Genomic DNA, 15,648 nt, shown 5'->3' on the forward strand with positions numbered 1-15,648 from the left:
CAACCAAAAAATGGCCAGGAGTTGTGGCGGGTGCCTGTGGTCCCAGCTACTTGGGAGGCTGAGGCAGGAGACTCGCTTGAGCCCAGGAGTCAGAGGTTGCTATGAGCTGTGATGCCATGGCACTCTACCCAGGGGGATAGCTTGAGGCTCCGTCTCAAAAAAAAAAAAAAAAAAAAAAAAAAAAAAAAAGAAGATGATTGCACACAGGAAAACCTCCCTAGCTGCTTCAGGAACCCACCCCTGGGATTCCACCAAGGCCTGGTAAGTCGGATGGGCTTTAAAGTGAGCCTGGGCCCCCATCCTGCTGATATTCATGTTTCTGTGTGCTCCCCTCCCCAGGAAGGTGGGACTCCCATGGGAGAAACAGTAAGAAACAGTATCTTCCTGAGAAGAAAGATGCATGAACTGTGGAGTTTGCTGGTGCAACTTTATGTAGTCAGCCACCATGATTCTGGACTTGGCTTTGAATATAAACACAAGTCTTAGAATTCTCAGGAATGGAAATTCCAAGGAACTTAGTAACTTATGCTTTGATATTCTGGAGCATAGGGTTCTCAAACTTGCGCATGCATGAGAATCACGGGGTGGGGGGGCTCCTTAAAACACAGATTCCTGAGCCCCACCCCAGAGTCTCAGATTCAGCAGTCTGGGGTGGGGCCCTGAGACTCTGCATCTCTAATACATTCTCAGGTGATGCTGATGCTGCTGTTCTGAGGGTTGAATTGTAGAGTCTAACACACACAGTTACATCCCAAGTCCAATTCCCAACCTTCTCCCACCTGGATTGTTTGAACTCCTGATACTCGGATGCATGCAGATGTCAGGTAGTATCATCTGCTTGAGGGCATCATCCCCCTGCCCTTGAAGATGGTATGTGTGTGTGTGTGTGCATCACGTCTGTTAGGTGGTAACAGGACCTTTTCTACCTTGGAATATTAGTTAACAGCAGATTTGAAGAAAGTTCTCCCATTCTTCTCACCAAAAAGGCCCTACGTGCGACCCCTCTGGTATACCTGGCAATGAAGAGTAGGGTTGTCCTGAATGCGCACCAGGTGGAGGTCATGCACAGAGGGGACACATTTCACCCATGCTGGCCTCACTTCATAGCCCTACCCCACTGCCTGTCCCCTTGCATGCTCTCCGCCCTCCTGGTTCATGCCTGCTCTTTCTCAGGAGGGGGCTCCTCTGCTCCCTCCCAGTGTGGTACCTGAGTGAAGTTGTCCAGGGCCTTGTGCAGGTTGGCATGCATGCCCGTGGGAGGCTCACTGGTGATCTTAATGGAGTTCTCCAGGATGCCCTGGGGGATGATGTGGCCCTCAGGGGAGGGTGCGGGCTCTGCACTGATGAAGACTCTGAACTCGGGGTGACTGTTATTACTGTTCTCCTCCAGCTTCTTCTCCAGGGTGCTGAGCCATTTGGCCACCAGGTGGATGTTCTGGTGGGAAAGAAAGACATCCCCCCAAATAGCCATCTGTTTAGCTCCGTTAGCAGTAATCAGTCATCCGAAATGCAACTAGGGGGGAGCCTGGTCTTAGCAGCAAATACTTTTTAAAAAATTGTTGCAAGACAGATAAAAAGCTTGCCATCTCAACCTTTATTAACCCCTTCAATGGCTTAAGTGTGCCTGCACTCATGTCATGCAGCCCAGTGGTTTTTCATTTTTTATTTTTTATTTTTTGAGACAGATTCTCACTATGTTGCTCTGGGTAGAGTGCCATGGTGTCACAGCTCACAGCAACCTCAAACTCTTAACTCTTGCCTCAGCCTCCCAAGTAGCTGGAACTGCAGGTGCCTGCCACAATGTCCGGCTATTTTTTTTGTTGCAGTTGTCATTGTTGTTTAGCTGGCCCAGGCCCCATTCAAACCTGCCAGCCTGGGTGTTTGTGGCCAGCGCCGTAACCACTGAGCTACGGGCACCCCTGCAACCCAGTAATTTTTAATGCAGAAATGTCTTAACTCACATCAGAGAAGGAATCTTGCAGTCAAATTCTATCCCTTGATAGCCCAAGAGTTTCCACTGTAGGGTTCTCAGACTTGACTGCTCATGACAACCACCTGAAGGGCTTGTTAAAAATGCAGATTCCTTCCAAAGCCTCCCCTACCTCAATTTCAGATCTAACAGGGCTAGGGTGGGGCTTGAGAATTTACATTTGGAACAAAGTCCCAGGTGAGCAGATCCCCGTAGATCCTGCCAGCTTGGAGACCACACTTTAAGAGTCTAATATGTTTTGACTTTTGTCTTGCTGATTTGCTTGAGTTTTTTGTAGATTCTGGTGATAAGCTGTTTATTGGATGTAGAGCATGCAAATATTTTCTCCCATTCTGTTGGTGGTCTATTTGTTTTATTAATTGTTTTCTTGCCTGGGCACACTTATAACTTTGACTCAAATGGTGCAAAAGCTATTTATATTACCAGAATGCTCATACCCTTGTAATATTCTGAAATAAAAAAAATTAATTAAAAAAAGAGTCTAACCCATGGTTAAATTCCAAGTCCAATTCCCTACTACCTGACAATTAGATCATCTGAATGCTTGATAGTGAAAATTGGAGTCCACGGACCAGCAGTGTTGGCATCACCTCAGAGCTAGTCAGGAATGCAGAATCTTAGCTACCACCCAGACTTACCGAATCAGCACATTTTAACAAGCTCCTTGGGCAGTAATTCGTATGCACGTTAAAATTTGAAAGGCGCTGATTTAAATTCCTTTTAGCTAGCTTTCCTGAGTTGTCTCTCCTCCTCTCCAAACTATTCTGCTAATTGTTGCCAAACTTATCTTCCTAAAACACACTGAGTCAATACTATTCAAAGACCCACAAATGCTCTCTACTCCAATCCCAAGTTTCTCTGTCTGGGCTTTGAGACTCTCTCCTCCTCCCAAATCTGGTTCTTATCTGTCTGTCTACCTATCAAACCTTACATTAATTTCTCAGTATTACTTTGCAGAATGCACTTTTCACTTTAGTAAGGACAGTCCCTTGGATTCATTGCAACATGTTTCATTCTAATGGGTACATAAAAGCCCCTGGGGTAAATATTTGAGGAACTAGGCAGAGCTTTACACACCGAGGTCAGCATGGAGCATAGTACCTGGACTACAGTGATTTGGTTCCTAAGTGCAGTTTTTCTTTTCTATAAAAAGAGAAATAATAATAATGTTTGCTGCACTCACTTCACAGAGTTCCTGCTAGTAACCAAAGGTAATGGATTTGAAAGGGCTATGTGTCCTGCAAAATGCTATGTGAGAACAGCAGCTGTTGCAGTGAAAATTTGCTAAATTAAGGAATTCACTTACAATCGCTCTACTGGAGCAGAGAGCTCAGTGGGCTACCTGGAGACTCTCCGTGCCTGCTAGCAGCACCGCCAGCAAACAGAAGTGAATCATTTGGCTGCTTCTTCAGGAACTCAACATCTGCTACTGGGCAGGGCAGGGCAGGGTTGGGCGGGGGGTGGGGGGGGAAGCTCCTGTTGTCTGAGGATGGAAACCTGGGGGTGGATTCGGAGATTACTGAGGCTGCCTCCTTGGGTTTGAGGACCTGTGTGCAGCAGGGCCCGGAAACCCATCCAATAGCTACTGCAGACAGGAAGGAGGAGGGGGAGTGTCTGATCCCTGATCTTTCTCCCAGGTCCCTAGAAGCCACCTTGTCCCAGGAGAGAATCCTTTGCTAATCTGGTAGGGTCCTCAAGCAGCATTTCCTAAAAGTGTGCCATGGGATATTCATAGATGTTAGATCCGTAAAGAAGGTCTGTATTCAACTAAATTTGGGAAATACTAGATTGAACACGAATTCTGTACCATAGGATGCCCAGATCATTACTGATATACTGAAAAATCTTCTTCTTTTTTTAAAGATATGTGTCTTGTTCTATCACCCAGGCTGGAGTGAGTGGCTCCATCACGGCTTACTGCAGCCCCCAACTCCTGGGCTCAAGTGATCCTCTTGCCTGTTTCCTGAGTAGCTGGGACGACAGGCCTGAGCCACTGTACCCTGCTGAAAATCTTCTTGAAGGGATTTGTGTATAGTGTTTTCCAAAGTTTGAAAGATAAACTTGTTAACAGTTTTCCCTTTTTTTCAGAGCATCACTCAGGGTTATAGTCTGAGAAACACTGTGGGATTCCAGTCCAGTCTAGTTCAGTACGCCAGGGAGTTCTTAGAACCAGGATAGCCACAGTTCCTAGGAGAGACCTCACAAACCAGCAGGAGTCTTTGTTTCTGTTAGCATTTTATATTTTGGAAAGATTATATCTATTTAACTGAAATGCTTCCTTGGGTGTGTGTGTGGTTGGAGGTGGGTCAGGTTGTTTGGAAACACCCAGAAGACATCAGGGATTAGAGAAGGATTTCTGAGTTCGATATTAGGGAGCTCTCAGCAGCCAACCCTATACCAGATCTGGATGCCCTGGTGGGGGAACGGGCTCCATGGAGGCAGCAACACAGTCTCAGAAAGAGACGCTGACTTCTAGGATGAGCAGCTGGGCTCCCGAAGGCACCAGTTCCCAGAATGGGGGGCTCTTGCCAAATCAGCCTGTGGTCATTGAGTGGGAGGAGGCAGGGACCCCGTTCTCATGGTTTCTCCTAACATTGCTGCTCCTTCTAAAGAAGGAGTCCCAGGGAGCAGCAGATCCCCCAGTTGCTGGACTCCAAATAAACAACAGAATAATTAAGGATAAAGCCCCAGCAGCAAGCTGTGGGGCTCTGAGTAGTAAAATCAGGAGACAGAGGGAGTTCTTGGTGACAGAAGTCAGGATGCATAGGGGTAACTGGCTTTCTTTCTTTCTCTCTCTTTCTCTCTTTCCTTTCTTCCTTTTTTTCTTTGATTCTTTCACCCACTAGGCTTTTGTTTACTTTGTTTTTTATTAAGTTCATGGCAGTGGGCTGATAAAGGGTAAACAAAGCACAGCTCTTTTCCTAAGGAAATTTAGTGAAGAATGCAGTCATATAATAAATCGTGTCAGCACAGAGAAGGGGCTCTGATAGAGATTTCTGTAGAATATTCTGCCACAGCTCCAGCATCCATACATATTATATAAAAGAGGATTAAGAAGACAGGCCAGGATAGAGGAGAGGTAGCATTCCCCTCCCCCCACCCCCGTAATTCTCTGACAGTTACCAGCAATATTTCAGATTTCCAAGCACTGGTGTGATCTCTCAGGGAAGAGGCTAAGGTTACCCGCACTGTAAGGAAGAGCCTATGACGCGTAGCCCCGTAGACAGGGATAGCAGGGAAAGGTTCCATAAGACTCACAGGAGGAAACCAGGTGGTGAAAGGCCCCAGCGTCCATGGCCTGCTGAATGTGACATGAGGGGGACTCAGCTTCCTTTGGTAAGTAGAACCATTTAAACTAGAAAGAGCAGCAGAATAGGTGATGGCGGAGTCAAAGAGTTATTGGAGGTGACGTGGGGAGGAGAACTGGAAGGAGAGAAAGGTAGGACGTGAGGGGACAGAGGCAAGAGTGGACTGAGAAGCCCAGCACTGTGGATGAGGCCCAAGCAGGCATGGGGTCAGGCATGACCCAGCTCAGGGCAGGGGACGTACCTGCAAAATAACCCAGTGACCTTTCTTGGCGGCGAGGTCCAGTGCAGCCTCTGCCACAACCTCCTGTCCTTGCCCCAGAGACACGTTGTGGAAGTTCCGATTGTTGAAGGTATATCCAAGTTTTTTGCCTAGAAGGAGGATGGAGCTGTTATTTTTTTTCTTGTGATTCTAACGATTCCTGTGTTTAATGCTCATCAGGAGATGCACACCCTCATATCATCCCTCAAACGCAGGCTGCCTGGACCCACACCCCAAGCCTCCTGGACAGTAGTTCTTCCAGCTTTTTGTTCCCCCACCAAAGAATGCACGTGTTCAGACCCAAATCTCTTCATCCCTCTCTCCTCACTTAATCCCCAAGGATGGACAGGGTCTGATGTTCTTCTGATCGGCTGTCTTTTGCAGACCCGACACTGGCTGGCTGTCCAAGAGAGTGCTGATGTGACAAGGGTCACAGAGTAGAAAGTGTGTGGCTGTGGTCCCTTCTGGCTTGCACTGTCCTCTAAATAGAGTGAGGATCTTCCCCAGAGCATTGCAGGCAGGCAAGGTCCATGCAGGCCAGGTTCAGGTACTTCTGGCTTCTTGAACTTTATTCCTTATTAACTTCTGACCCCTCTAAGCCCCACACAGAGAGAAGTGTGAAATCCTTTTGCAGGAGTTAGAGGGAAGAGAGAAAAGAGGCCAGAAGAAAAGCTGTTGGTTGCTTAGGTGTGAAAGGTCCGGGTCCAGCCAACAGGACCCTGATAAGGGTTGCTGGTATTGCCAGCAGACCAAGGGAAAGACCCCACAAACACCAACACCACAGCCACACCATCCGAGCAAGGCCAAAGCCCTCCAGCTGCTTGTCCAAGCCCAAGGAAAACAACACAAAGAAATGACCTTAACACAGAGGCCCAGTTCTGCTTAGACGTTGGCCATTAACTCAGTCCAATAAAGTGTAGAGAAATCATGTAATATCTTTAGATAAAAGGATCACAAAATATATATACATGTATATAATACCATGAAGATATTGTTAAGAAATTTTTCTAGAAAGATGAAGTAGATGAGAAAAAAGAGGAGAAATCAAAAAAGAAAAACAGAATAAAAGTCTATACTTTAAAAAAATTAGTTTCAGAGGAACTAAAACTGAGGAATGTACTTTGATACTTGTAAAGAACATTTTTGAAAAAACTGCTAATATTAGGTTTCTTTTAAATATTAAAAATGTATATAGACTCTTGATCAAATGTCTAGGACAAAGCAAGCTGATGAGTTTTTATCGTGAGAAATAGTTGTAATAGATTTAACTGAGTTGAACCCAAGAAGCACCTTTATTAAACTCCATAAATCCTAGCTGGCAATAAATTTGATGTCAGCTTTGGAACTGGGGAGATAAACAACTTATTCCAGAGAAAATACCAGGGTAAAAGCTGCTGGGATTATTATATGGCTTCTGTGACATTTCTGCTTACAAAGGAGCCTATTTATTTTCTTTATTAGCAAGAGACCGATACAGGGAAGGAGGTACTTAATAAAGATTAGTTTGAAATCTACAGACCACGAGATGGTCGGGGGCAAAGTCCAGTGCTGTAGAGCTTGGCTAGGATCAGTTTGCATTAACCCGGGCTCGAAAGAGAGAAATGAATTTTGGAAACTCTGAGGAGGAGAAAAATGGATTAAATTCTCACCGACTGAACATTCAGCCAAAGATGACTGCATCGCATGAGAGCCTCCAGGGGTGCCGAGATCACAGTGCAGAGTCCTGCCATCGTAACCTTGAGGCTCTCAGCATACCTTGCTGGGTCCTGACTAGGCCCCTGGCCAGTTAGGTTCCAGGATTTCAATGCAGTTTTGAGCTGTGGCTTCCATGCCTCCACCCCCACTGCCTTTCTGACCTTGTTTCCCACCTTTCCATGTGGTGGTGTCACCTGGAGCTGTGGCCCACTGTAAACCTTTACTAATGTCTTCAAAGTGACCTTCACCTGCCTCCAGTCTCTCAGAGGACATCTTCATCTCCTGTGGTCCTCTTTGCCTCCATATAACTGGCGGGGAGGGAAGGGGAGCATTTTTCTAGTGTTCTCTGGCTACCTGCAGGCTATTTCTTTCCCAGTTTCATGTAAAAACCCTTCCTCATTTAAAACACTTGTCATCTGGCTGTATTATCTACACACTTTTATGCTCTCTGCCTCCTACTGACTTTTCAGTCAGACTCACTTTGAATAGGGGCTTTGGGTCTTGGCTCCTGTTCTGTCATTACTCGGTAAACTTTAATGTCAGTACGGGTGACTCAGATGACAACCAGCCTCATGCTTCCTCATCCTCCTCATCTTCCAGGAACTTGCCGCCCATTCATTTCTGCTACCAACCCCTGATGGCTGTGCCCAGGGCTTTGTCGTCATCCCTGAGTTCTGTCTTGAGTCTGGAACATTATCCTCCCCTGTCCATTCGTGACTGTCACTTCCCACTTCCCAGATTGTGTTTTCTCCCAGTCCAGTGAAATGTCCAGTCCTTTGGCTCCTCCATTTTTCCATTTTTTCCAATCTTCACCTTTACTTCTCCCTTGTATTTTAAAATGGACCTAATAATTTTTAATTTGAAGCATGATTTTAAAAATCCTCAACTCCATGACCTCTGACACTTCCTTTTTTTTTTTTTTCTCGTTTGTTTGGAGGCAGAGTCTCACTCTGTTGCCCTGGCTGGAGTATAGTGGTACCTACCTAGGTCACTGCAACCTCAAGCTCGAGGTCTCAAGGGATCCTCCTGCCTTAACTCCCCACGTAGCTGGAACTATAGGTGCCTGCCACAACACCTGGCTAATTTCTTTTCTTTTTGCAGTAAAGATGGGGGTCTCGCTTTTGCTTAGATTGATCTCAAACTTCTGAGCTAACGGGATCCTCCTGCCTTAGCCTCCCAGGGTGCTAGGATTGCAGGCCTGAGCCATCACCTGGCTGCCCCCTGCCACTTCAGCGCTATCCAACTTTTGTCCAATCCCAACTCTTGAGTCCGAGCATTAGGAAAAGAGAAAATTAATACATTTTGGTGAATTCTCAACCTCATTGCTATTTGGTACTCTTTCTGTGTGTCTGAAGCCAGCTTCAGCACACTTAACTTTAGGCTTTAGGCCTCCTTGTGTACCCCACCCTTCTGACTCTCCAGTTTCCTGAGGCAGCATCTGTCATCTGGCAGAAACTCTTCCAATTTACTGCCACATTTTCTGCACATTCCCCCCTTCCCCGCCCCACTCTCAATCTATCTGTTTCCTCAATCCCATCTCTTTTTGTATCTTCAACCTTTACCTCTGTTTATTCTCCTGATCCCTGGCACATGAACAGATTAATTTCTGTCATTGAAGAAAACAATATTCCATTAGTCTCAAAGCCACTCACTAAACACTGCAGTTGCCCCAGCATCGCCAACTTTTAATTGCCTCTTAAAAAAAGAGAATGGGGCTGGGAATAATGAAAAACGGACACAAAGCAAAGAATGGATCATTTGGCCACAGAGACACTAACCTGGAAACTGTTTCTTTGGACACAGCCAGTAGCAGCCTTCAATAATCTAAGCAAGCTTGTGAAGAGAAAAGGGAGACAGCAGAAGGTGGAATATGTAGCTTCTTTCTGATCACAAGATGGAAATAACAGAATTCATTTTGTCAAAGCCAGGTAATCAGACAAGAAGGATAAAGACCAAGCAAGACCATGCTGCAGAAAAGTTAAAGAAAGTGCTGAGAAGAGGTCTGCAAGAGGGCAGAAAGGGAGGGCCAAAGAGGAAGCTCTGCTGGGGAAGAATGCGATAAAAAGATGTGAAAGAAGGGAGCAAGTGAGCCGCCTCCAAGTGTCAACGAGCCTTCATCACCATATGATGAAGTGAGTTCAGCTAATACACTTGCATTGTTGGCTCTTCAGAGACTTTTCATGTCTGAAATTTCATGTTCATCTTCACAGTAATCCAAGGAGGTAGGTATCATGGTTGATTGAAAACAAAGAAGAAGTAGATGAAGCAAAAGCAAAAAGTAAATGTGCAAAGGAAGGGTGGCTCGTTTGGGAAGAAGATGATGAGAAAGGAGAGAAGAAGGTGCAGTGAGAACACTGTGAATGGATTACACAGAGACGCAGGGAGGAAAGCAGTGAGGGTGGATGATAGGGCAGCTTTCATGTTAGAGCACAGGCCAAGAAAAATGGAAGAAATTTTTCCTCTGTCTCCCATTCTTCTCCCTCCTCCTCTAACGTAATTGTGGAAGAAGGAAAATTCTAGCACAGACTGGGTAAAATGTTAGAAAAATATAGACTCCTAAATAGGAAAATTATTAATTATTAATTGACCTATGGATGAGCTTCAGGGGCTTAGGGAAGTCCCACAGTGATGTACAGAATTTTTTTTTTTTTTGAGACAGAGCCTCAAGCTGTCCCCTGGGTAGAGTGCTGTGGCATCATTGCTCACAGCAACCTCCAACTCCTAGGCTCAAGCGAGTCTCCTGCCTCAGCCTCCCAAGTAGCTGGGACCACAGGCGCCTGCCACAATGCCCAGCTGTTTTTCAGTTGCAGCCATCATTGTTGTTTGGCGGGTCCGGGCTGGATTTGAACCCGCCACCTTTAGGTGTATGTGGCTGGTTCCTTAGCCACTTGAGCCACAGGCGCCGAGCCAATGTACAGAATTTTGTTTGGCATGGCTGCATGCATTTAGGGGGTAGAGTGAGGACAGGGTAATAAATCTTCAATCTGATGCTCAGGGTTTTAAAACCCTACCCAGTGTTAAGATCTGATATGTTGAAACAAAGTAATAGAGAAATGAAGCAGTCATGAACATAAATCAAATACCCAAAGATGGGAATGGCTTCCAAGCTTATTGAGACCTAGATGGAGGAAAACAGAGAACCACTTGATGAACAGTCTGCAAAGCAAGGAGACAGTGAGTTCAGCTAATACACTGGGGCCAGGGGACACAGATAAAGTGTTTAGCTTAGTCACATGGATTCCAAACATGAGACTAGGCGCCCATCAGGTGAGCTGATTTGATTCAAGATGTGGGAACCATGGATGTCATCAGAATATATGTTCTGAATGGGTAAATTAGAAAATAAATCAAAGTATCAGGAAGGCAGGGAGGGAGGAAAGGAGAGAGAAAGAGGCACAGGTGCCAAAGTAATCTTTAGCTGATGAACAGCAATATTACTTCTGGTGAGGAAATACCCATTAAGATTCAGCCAAGGACAGGCTTGAGATAACATATTCAAAGACAAATAAGCAGTAGAGATGAGGGGGGTCAGTTTGCCTGGGATGACAGAAAGCATCAAATGACATGATGGAATAGCTGGAGGTCAATTGGCTGAGAACAGTAGGAAATTGCTCATAAACAGGGTTTATAAAAGTCCTCCAAAAGCAAAAGTACTGAATGAAAATGAGGAGACAAATTTATCAATGTGAAAGAGCAAAGCCTCCAGGGGACGTCGCAAGGAACACAGAACTCTTTAAAGTGTGAAAGTCTGGAATGGCTTATCTGGGACAACACTTTCTTCTGGTTTGTTTGTTAATTCATTCAACAAATATTTACTGATCACTTCTTTGGACTGGCTATACTGTTAGATGCTGGTGAGAAAATGATCAGCAAAATCAAGGATATTAGTGACAGCAGGCAGGCAAACATAATTTAAAATGTAAAAGAATGACTAAATTTGGATTGTATTAAATGTCCAAAGCAAATAAATAGGTGCTATAAGAATGTATCGTGGAGAAGCAAATAGTCTTACAGGGAGGAGGCTGGGAGTGCCTGGTACTGCAGGATAAGGAGGCAATGGATGGTTGAAAATATTTCAGACAAAAGGAAGCATCTGTGAAAACACTGGAGGTCATGAAGGCTCACAGGTGCCTAGGGATCTAAAAGGGCTGGAGGAGAGTGATCCTGGGGAGAGGGAAGACCCCAGGCTGGGTGGAAAAGCCAAACTATTCAGGCCACACGGATCATGTGAAAGATACTGGACTTGATCTTTAGAACACCAAGAGGTGACTAGGAAGTTTATTTGTTTGTTTTGAGACTCTAGCTTTGCCCCCCAGGCTAGAGTACAGTGGCATCCTCACACCTCACTGCAACCTCAAACTCTTCCTTGCCCTTGCCTCCCAAGCAGCTCGGATTACAGGTTCAGGACACCATGAACCTGCCCAGCTTATTTATTTATTTAGTTTAGAGACAGGGTCTCACTCTTACTCAGGCCAGTTTCGAGTGATCCTCCTGCCTCACCCTCTTAGACTACTAGGATTATAGGTGTGAGGCACCATGGCTGGCTCTAAAATTTTAAGTAGAAGAGAGATACAGTTAGGTTTGAGACTGAGGGAGATGACTCTGGCTGCAGGGTGGCAAAGGATAGCAGAGATAGATGAGGAGGCTACCATGATAATCCAGGTGAGAGGTAAGGGAGAATCAGACTAGAGGGGCTACAGAGACATTGGAGACAATTAGATGGATTTCAACATATTTAGGAAGTAGAATCAATAGGACCAAATGTGGTAGGTGGCAGAGGAGATGTCTGAGATGACTTATTCCCAGGTTTCTGGCATGAGTGATTTGGTGAATGGTGGTATCATTTGCCAAAAATAACAGAGTGAAATTTCTAGAGCTAAAGAAAAGTGTGACTTCCCTTTGTAATGGTAGACTGAGTGCTGAGCCCATGAATGAATGGGACATACCCCTAAGGTTTCCAGGTCACCAAAAAAGAAGCAAGGGAAGAATGTCATTCTGGTGTCTTATGATCGCTCATGAACAAAACTGACTTCTAACGACAACAGAGTCACGTACCCAAAAGCCCTGAGTATCGGTCTTTTTGGACCTAGCCTGAAGCATTGTTAGATATTCAAAGATTCAAAATTTTACTTCTCAAGATTTCCTCATGATTTATAACAGAAAAAATAAGAAATAAATAAAAGAAAATAAAAGGCATGGGATGTAAAGACAGTATGACTAATCCAGAATATCAAGAAAATAAGTCCCAGAATAACAGCTTCTCAGGAGGTTAAGAAACAACTTGTCTATATCAGAATAGGATGCAAGCAGGCTCTAGGAAGAATGCCTTCAAGAAGAAAAAGATGGATTCTTACAATATAGAGAATGAGAAAGGAATTGGTGATAATGGTACATAGGGCATTTACCTCTCTCAAGAAAAAGAAAACACGTTGCTTCAATTGCCCAGGGTATCCTCCTCATAAAATATTCTCCCAGGCCAATTTTACCAAGTGTTTCCCCTGCACTCTCTCTAAGAATTTTTATTGTTTTATGTCTTAAGTTTTAATTCCTTTAACCAGTGAGAGTCAATTTTTGTTAGAGGACAAAGGTGTGGGTCCAGTTTCAATTTTCTACAGGTCTCCAGCCAATTCACCCAGCACCATTTGTTAAATAGGGAATCTTTCCCCCAATTTATATTTCTGATAGGCTTATCAAAAATCAAATGATGATAAGTGTCTGGGTTCACCTCTTAGTCTTCAATTCTGTTCCATACATCTACCTCTCTATTTTTGTGCCAGTACCATGCTGTTTTAATCACTATCGATTTATAGTATAGTTGTCTGGAAGCATGATTCCTTCAGATTTGTTTTTATTTCTGAGTAATGTCTTGGCTATTCGAGGTTTTTTCTGTTTCCATATAAAATGAAGTACTAATTTTTCCAGATCTTTAAAGTATGACAGAGGAGCTTTAATAGGGATCACATTAAATCTGTAGATTGCTTTAGGTAGTATTGACATTTTAACAATGCTGATTCTTCCCAGCCATGAGCATGGTATATTTTTCCATTTGTTGACATATTCAGCTATTTCTTTTCTCAGGGTTTCATAGTTCTCTTTATAGAGATCCTTCACGTCCTTAGTTAGATAAACTTCCAGATATTTCACCTTCTTTAGCACTACTGTAAAGGGAATAGAGTCCTTGATTGATTTTTCCCCTTGACTATTGTTGGTATAAATGAAGGTTACAGATTTGTGGGTGTTAATTTTGTAGTCTGAGACGTTGCTGTATTCCTTGATCAATTCTAAGAGTTTTGCGGTTGATTCCCTGGGATTTTCCAGATATATAATCATATTGTCTGGGAAGAGTGACAATTTGATCTCCTCTGGTCCTATTTGGATCCTCTTGACTGCCTTCTCTTGTCTGATTGCGAAGGCTAAGACTTCCATTACAATGTTAAAAAGCAGTGGAGACAGGGCGGTGCCTGTGGCTCAGTGAGTAGGGCGCCTGCCCCGTATGCTGAGGGTGGCGGGTTCAAACCTGGCCCCTGTCGAACTGTCACCAAAAAATAGCTGGGCATTGTGGTGGGTGCCTGTAGTCCTAGCTACTCAGGAGGCTGAGGCAAGAGAATAGCTTGAGCCCAGGGGTTGGAGGTTGCTGTGAGCTGTGTAATGCCACAGCACTCTACTGAGAGCGATATAGTGAGACTCTGTCTCTAAAAAAAAAAAAAAAAAAAAAAAAAAAAAAAGCAGTGGAGACAGTGAGCATCCTTGCCTGGTTCATGATCTGAGTGGAAATGATTTCAATTTTACTCCATTCAATATGATATTGGCTATGTGTTTATTGTAGATGGCCTCAATCATTTTAAGAAATGTTCCTTCTATACCTATTTTCTTAAGCATACTGATCAAGAAAGGATGCTGGATATTGTCAAAAGCTTTTTTGCATCAATTGAGAGAATCATACGGTCTTTGTTTTTAATTTGTTTATGTAATGTTTTATATTTATGGATTTACGTATATTGAACCATCCAACATCAAAAATACATTACTGGGATCTGATCAAATTAAAAAGCTTCTGCACTGCCAAGAACACACTAAGTAAAGCAAATAGATAGCCCTCAGAATGGGAGAGGATTTTTGCAAAGGTCTAATAACCAGAATCTGCAGAGACCTCAAACTAATTAGTAAAAAAACAAACAAACAAGTGATCCCATTTCATTGTGGGCAAGAGACATGAACAGAACCTTCTCTGTGGGTCTAAAGACACATGAAAAAATGTTCATCATCATTAATCATCAGAGAAATGCAAACCAAAACTACTCTGAGAGAACATCTAACTCCAGTAAGAGTAGCCCACATCACAAAATCCCAAAACTACAGATGTTGGCGTGGATGTGGAGAAAAGGGAACACTTCTGCAATGCTAGTGGGAATGCAAGCTAAGAAGAAAGTTTGGAGAACACTCAGGGATCTAAATATAGACCTGCCATTTGATCCTGCAATTCCTCTTCTAGGTGTATATCCAAAGACCAAAAACCATTTGGCAATAAAGATATTTGCACCAGATTGTTTATTGTGGCTCAATTCATTATTGCCAAGTCCTGGAAGAAGCACAAGTGCCCATCAACCCATGAATGGATTAATAAATTATGGTATATGTATACCATGGAATACTATGCAACATTAAAAAGTGAAGACTTTACTTCTTTTATGTTTACATGGATGGAGCTGGAAAATATTCTTAGTAAAGTATCTCAGGAATGGAAAAAAAATCCAATGTACTCAGTACTACTGTGAAACCAATTTATAATCACACTTGCATATGAAAAATGAAACACAACGATAGCCTAGGATGAAGAAGGGAAGGGGAGGGAGAGAGGAAGGGAGGGGGTGGATTGATAGAGGGAGGGTTGGTAGGGGCACCACACCCATGGAGCATATTGCAAGCACAAGTTGGATCTATCAGGTATAGAGCATAAATGTCTTTTTTTTAATTGAATGGTAACTATGTACATTAATGCACTTCTGGGGTACAGTGTGGGGTTTTGATACACAATCTGAAACACTTCCATCAAACTGGTTGACATAGCCTTCATGTCATTTTCTTGGTTATTATTTTAAAACATTCACATTCTGCTCTTAGAAAGATTCACTTATACGATATCCCTTATATGATAAACCTCAGAAGTGATCCCTCCAATCCCCCTCCCTCCACTCATTCCCCCCTCCCCGTATTCTTGGGCTGTTATTAGGTTATAGCTTTCATATGAAAGGTATAAATTAGTTTCATAATAGGGGTGTGTACATTGGATACTCTTTCTTCCATTCTTGTGATACTTTGCTCAGAAGAACATTCTCCAGCTCCATCCATGTGAACATGAAGGACGTAAAGTCTCCATCTTTCTTTATGGCTGCATA

The 15,648-nt window shown here is 43.8% G+C and overlaps 1 protein-coding gene across 1 annotated transcript in view; it reads right to left on the minus strand.

Annotated features, from left to right (window-relative positions):
• DNAH9 (dynein axonemal heavy chain 9) overlaps positions 1-15,648 on the minus strand; it is a 373,298-nt gene that overhangs the window by 42,110 nt on the left and 315,540 nt on the right. Inside the window, exons 62-63 of the mRNA XM_003791085.1 lie at positions 5,540-5,667; positions 1,208-1,435 (exon numbers count right to left, since the gene is read on the minus strand). Coding sequence (XP_003791133.1) covers positions 1,208-1,435; positions 5,540-5,667 — 356 coding nt within the window. The remainder of the gene's footprint in view (positions 1-1,207; positions 1,436-5,539; positions 5,668-15,648) is intronic.

This window comes from Otolemur garnettii, unplaced genomic scaffold, assembly GCF_000181295.1.
Source record: "Otolemur garnettii isolate 467f Iridium unplaced genomic scaffold, OtoGar3 scaffold00046, whole genome shotgun sequence".
NCBI lineage: Eukaryota > Metazoa > Chordata > Mammalia > Primates > Galagidae > Otolemur > Otolemur garnettii.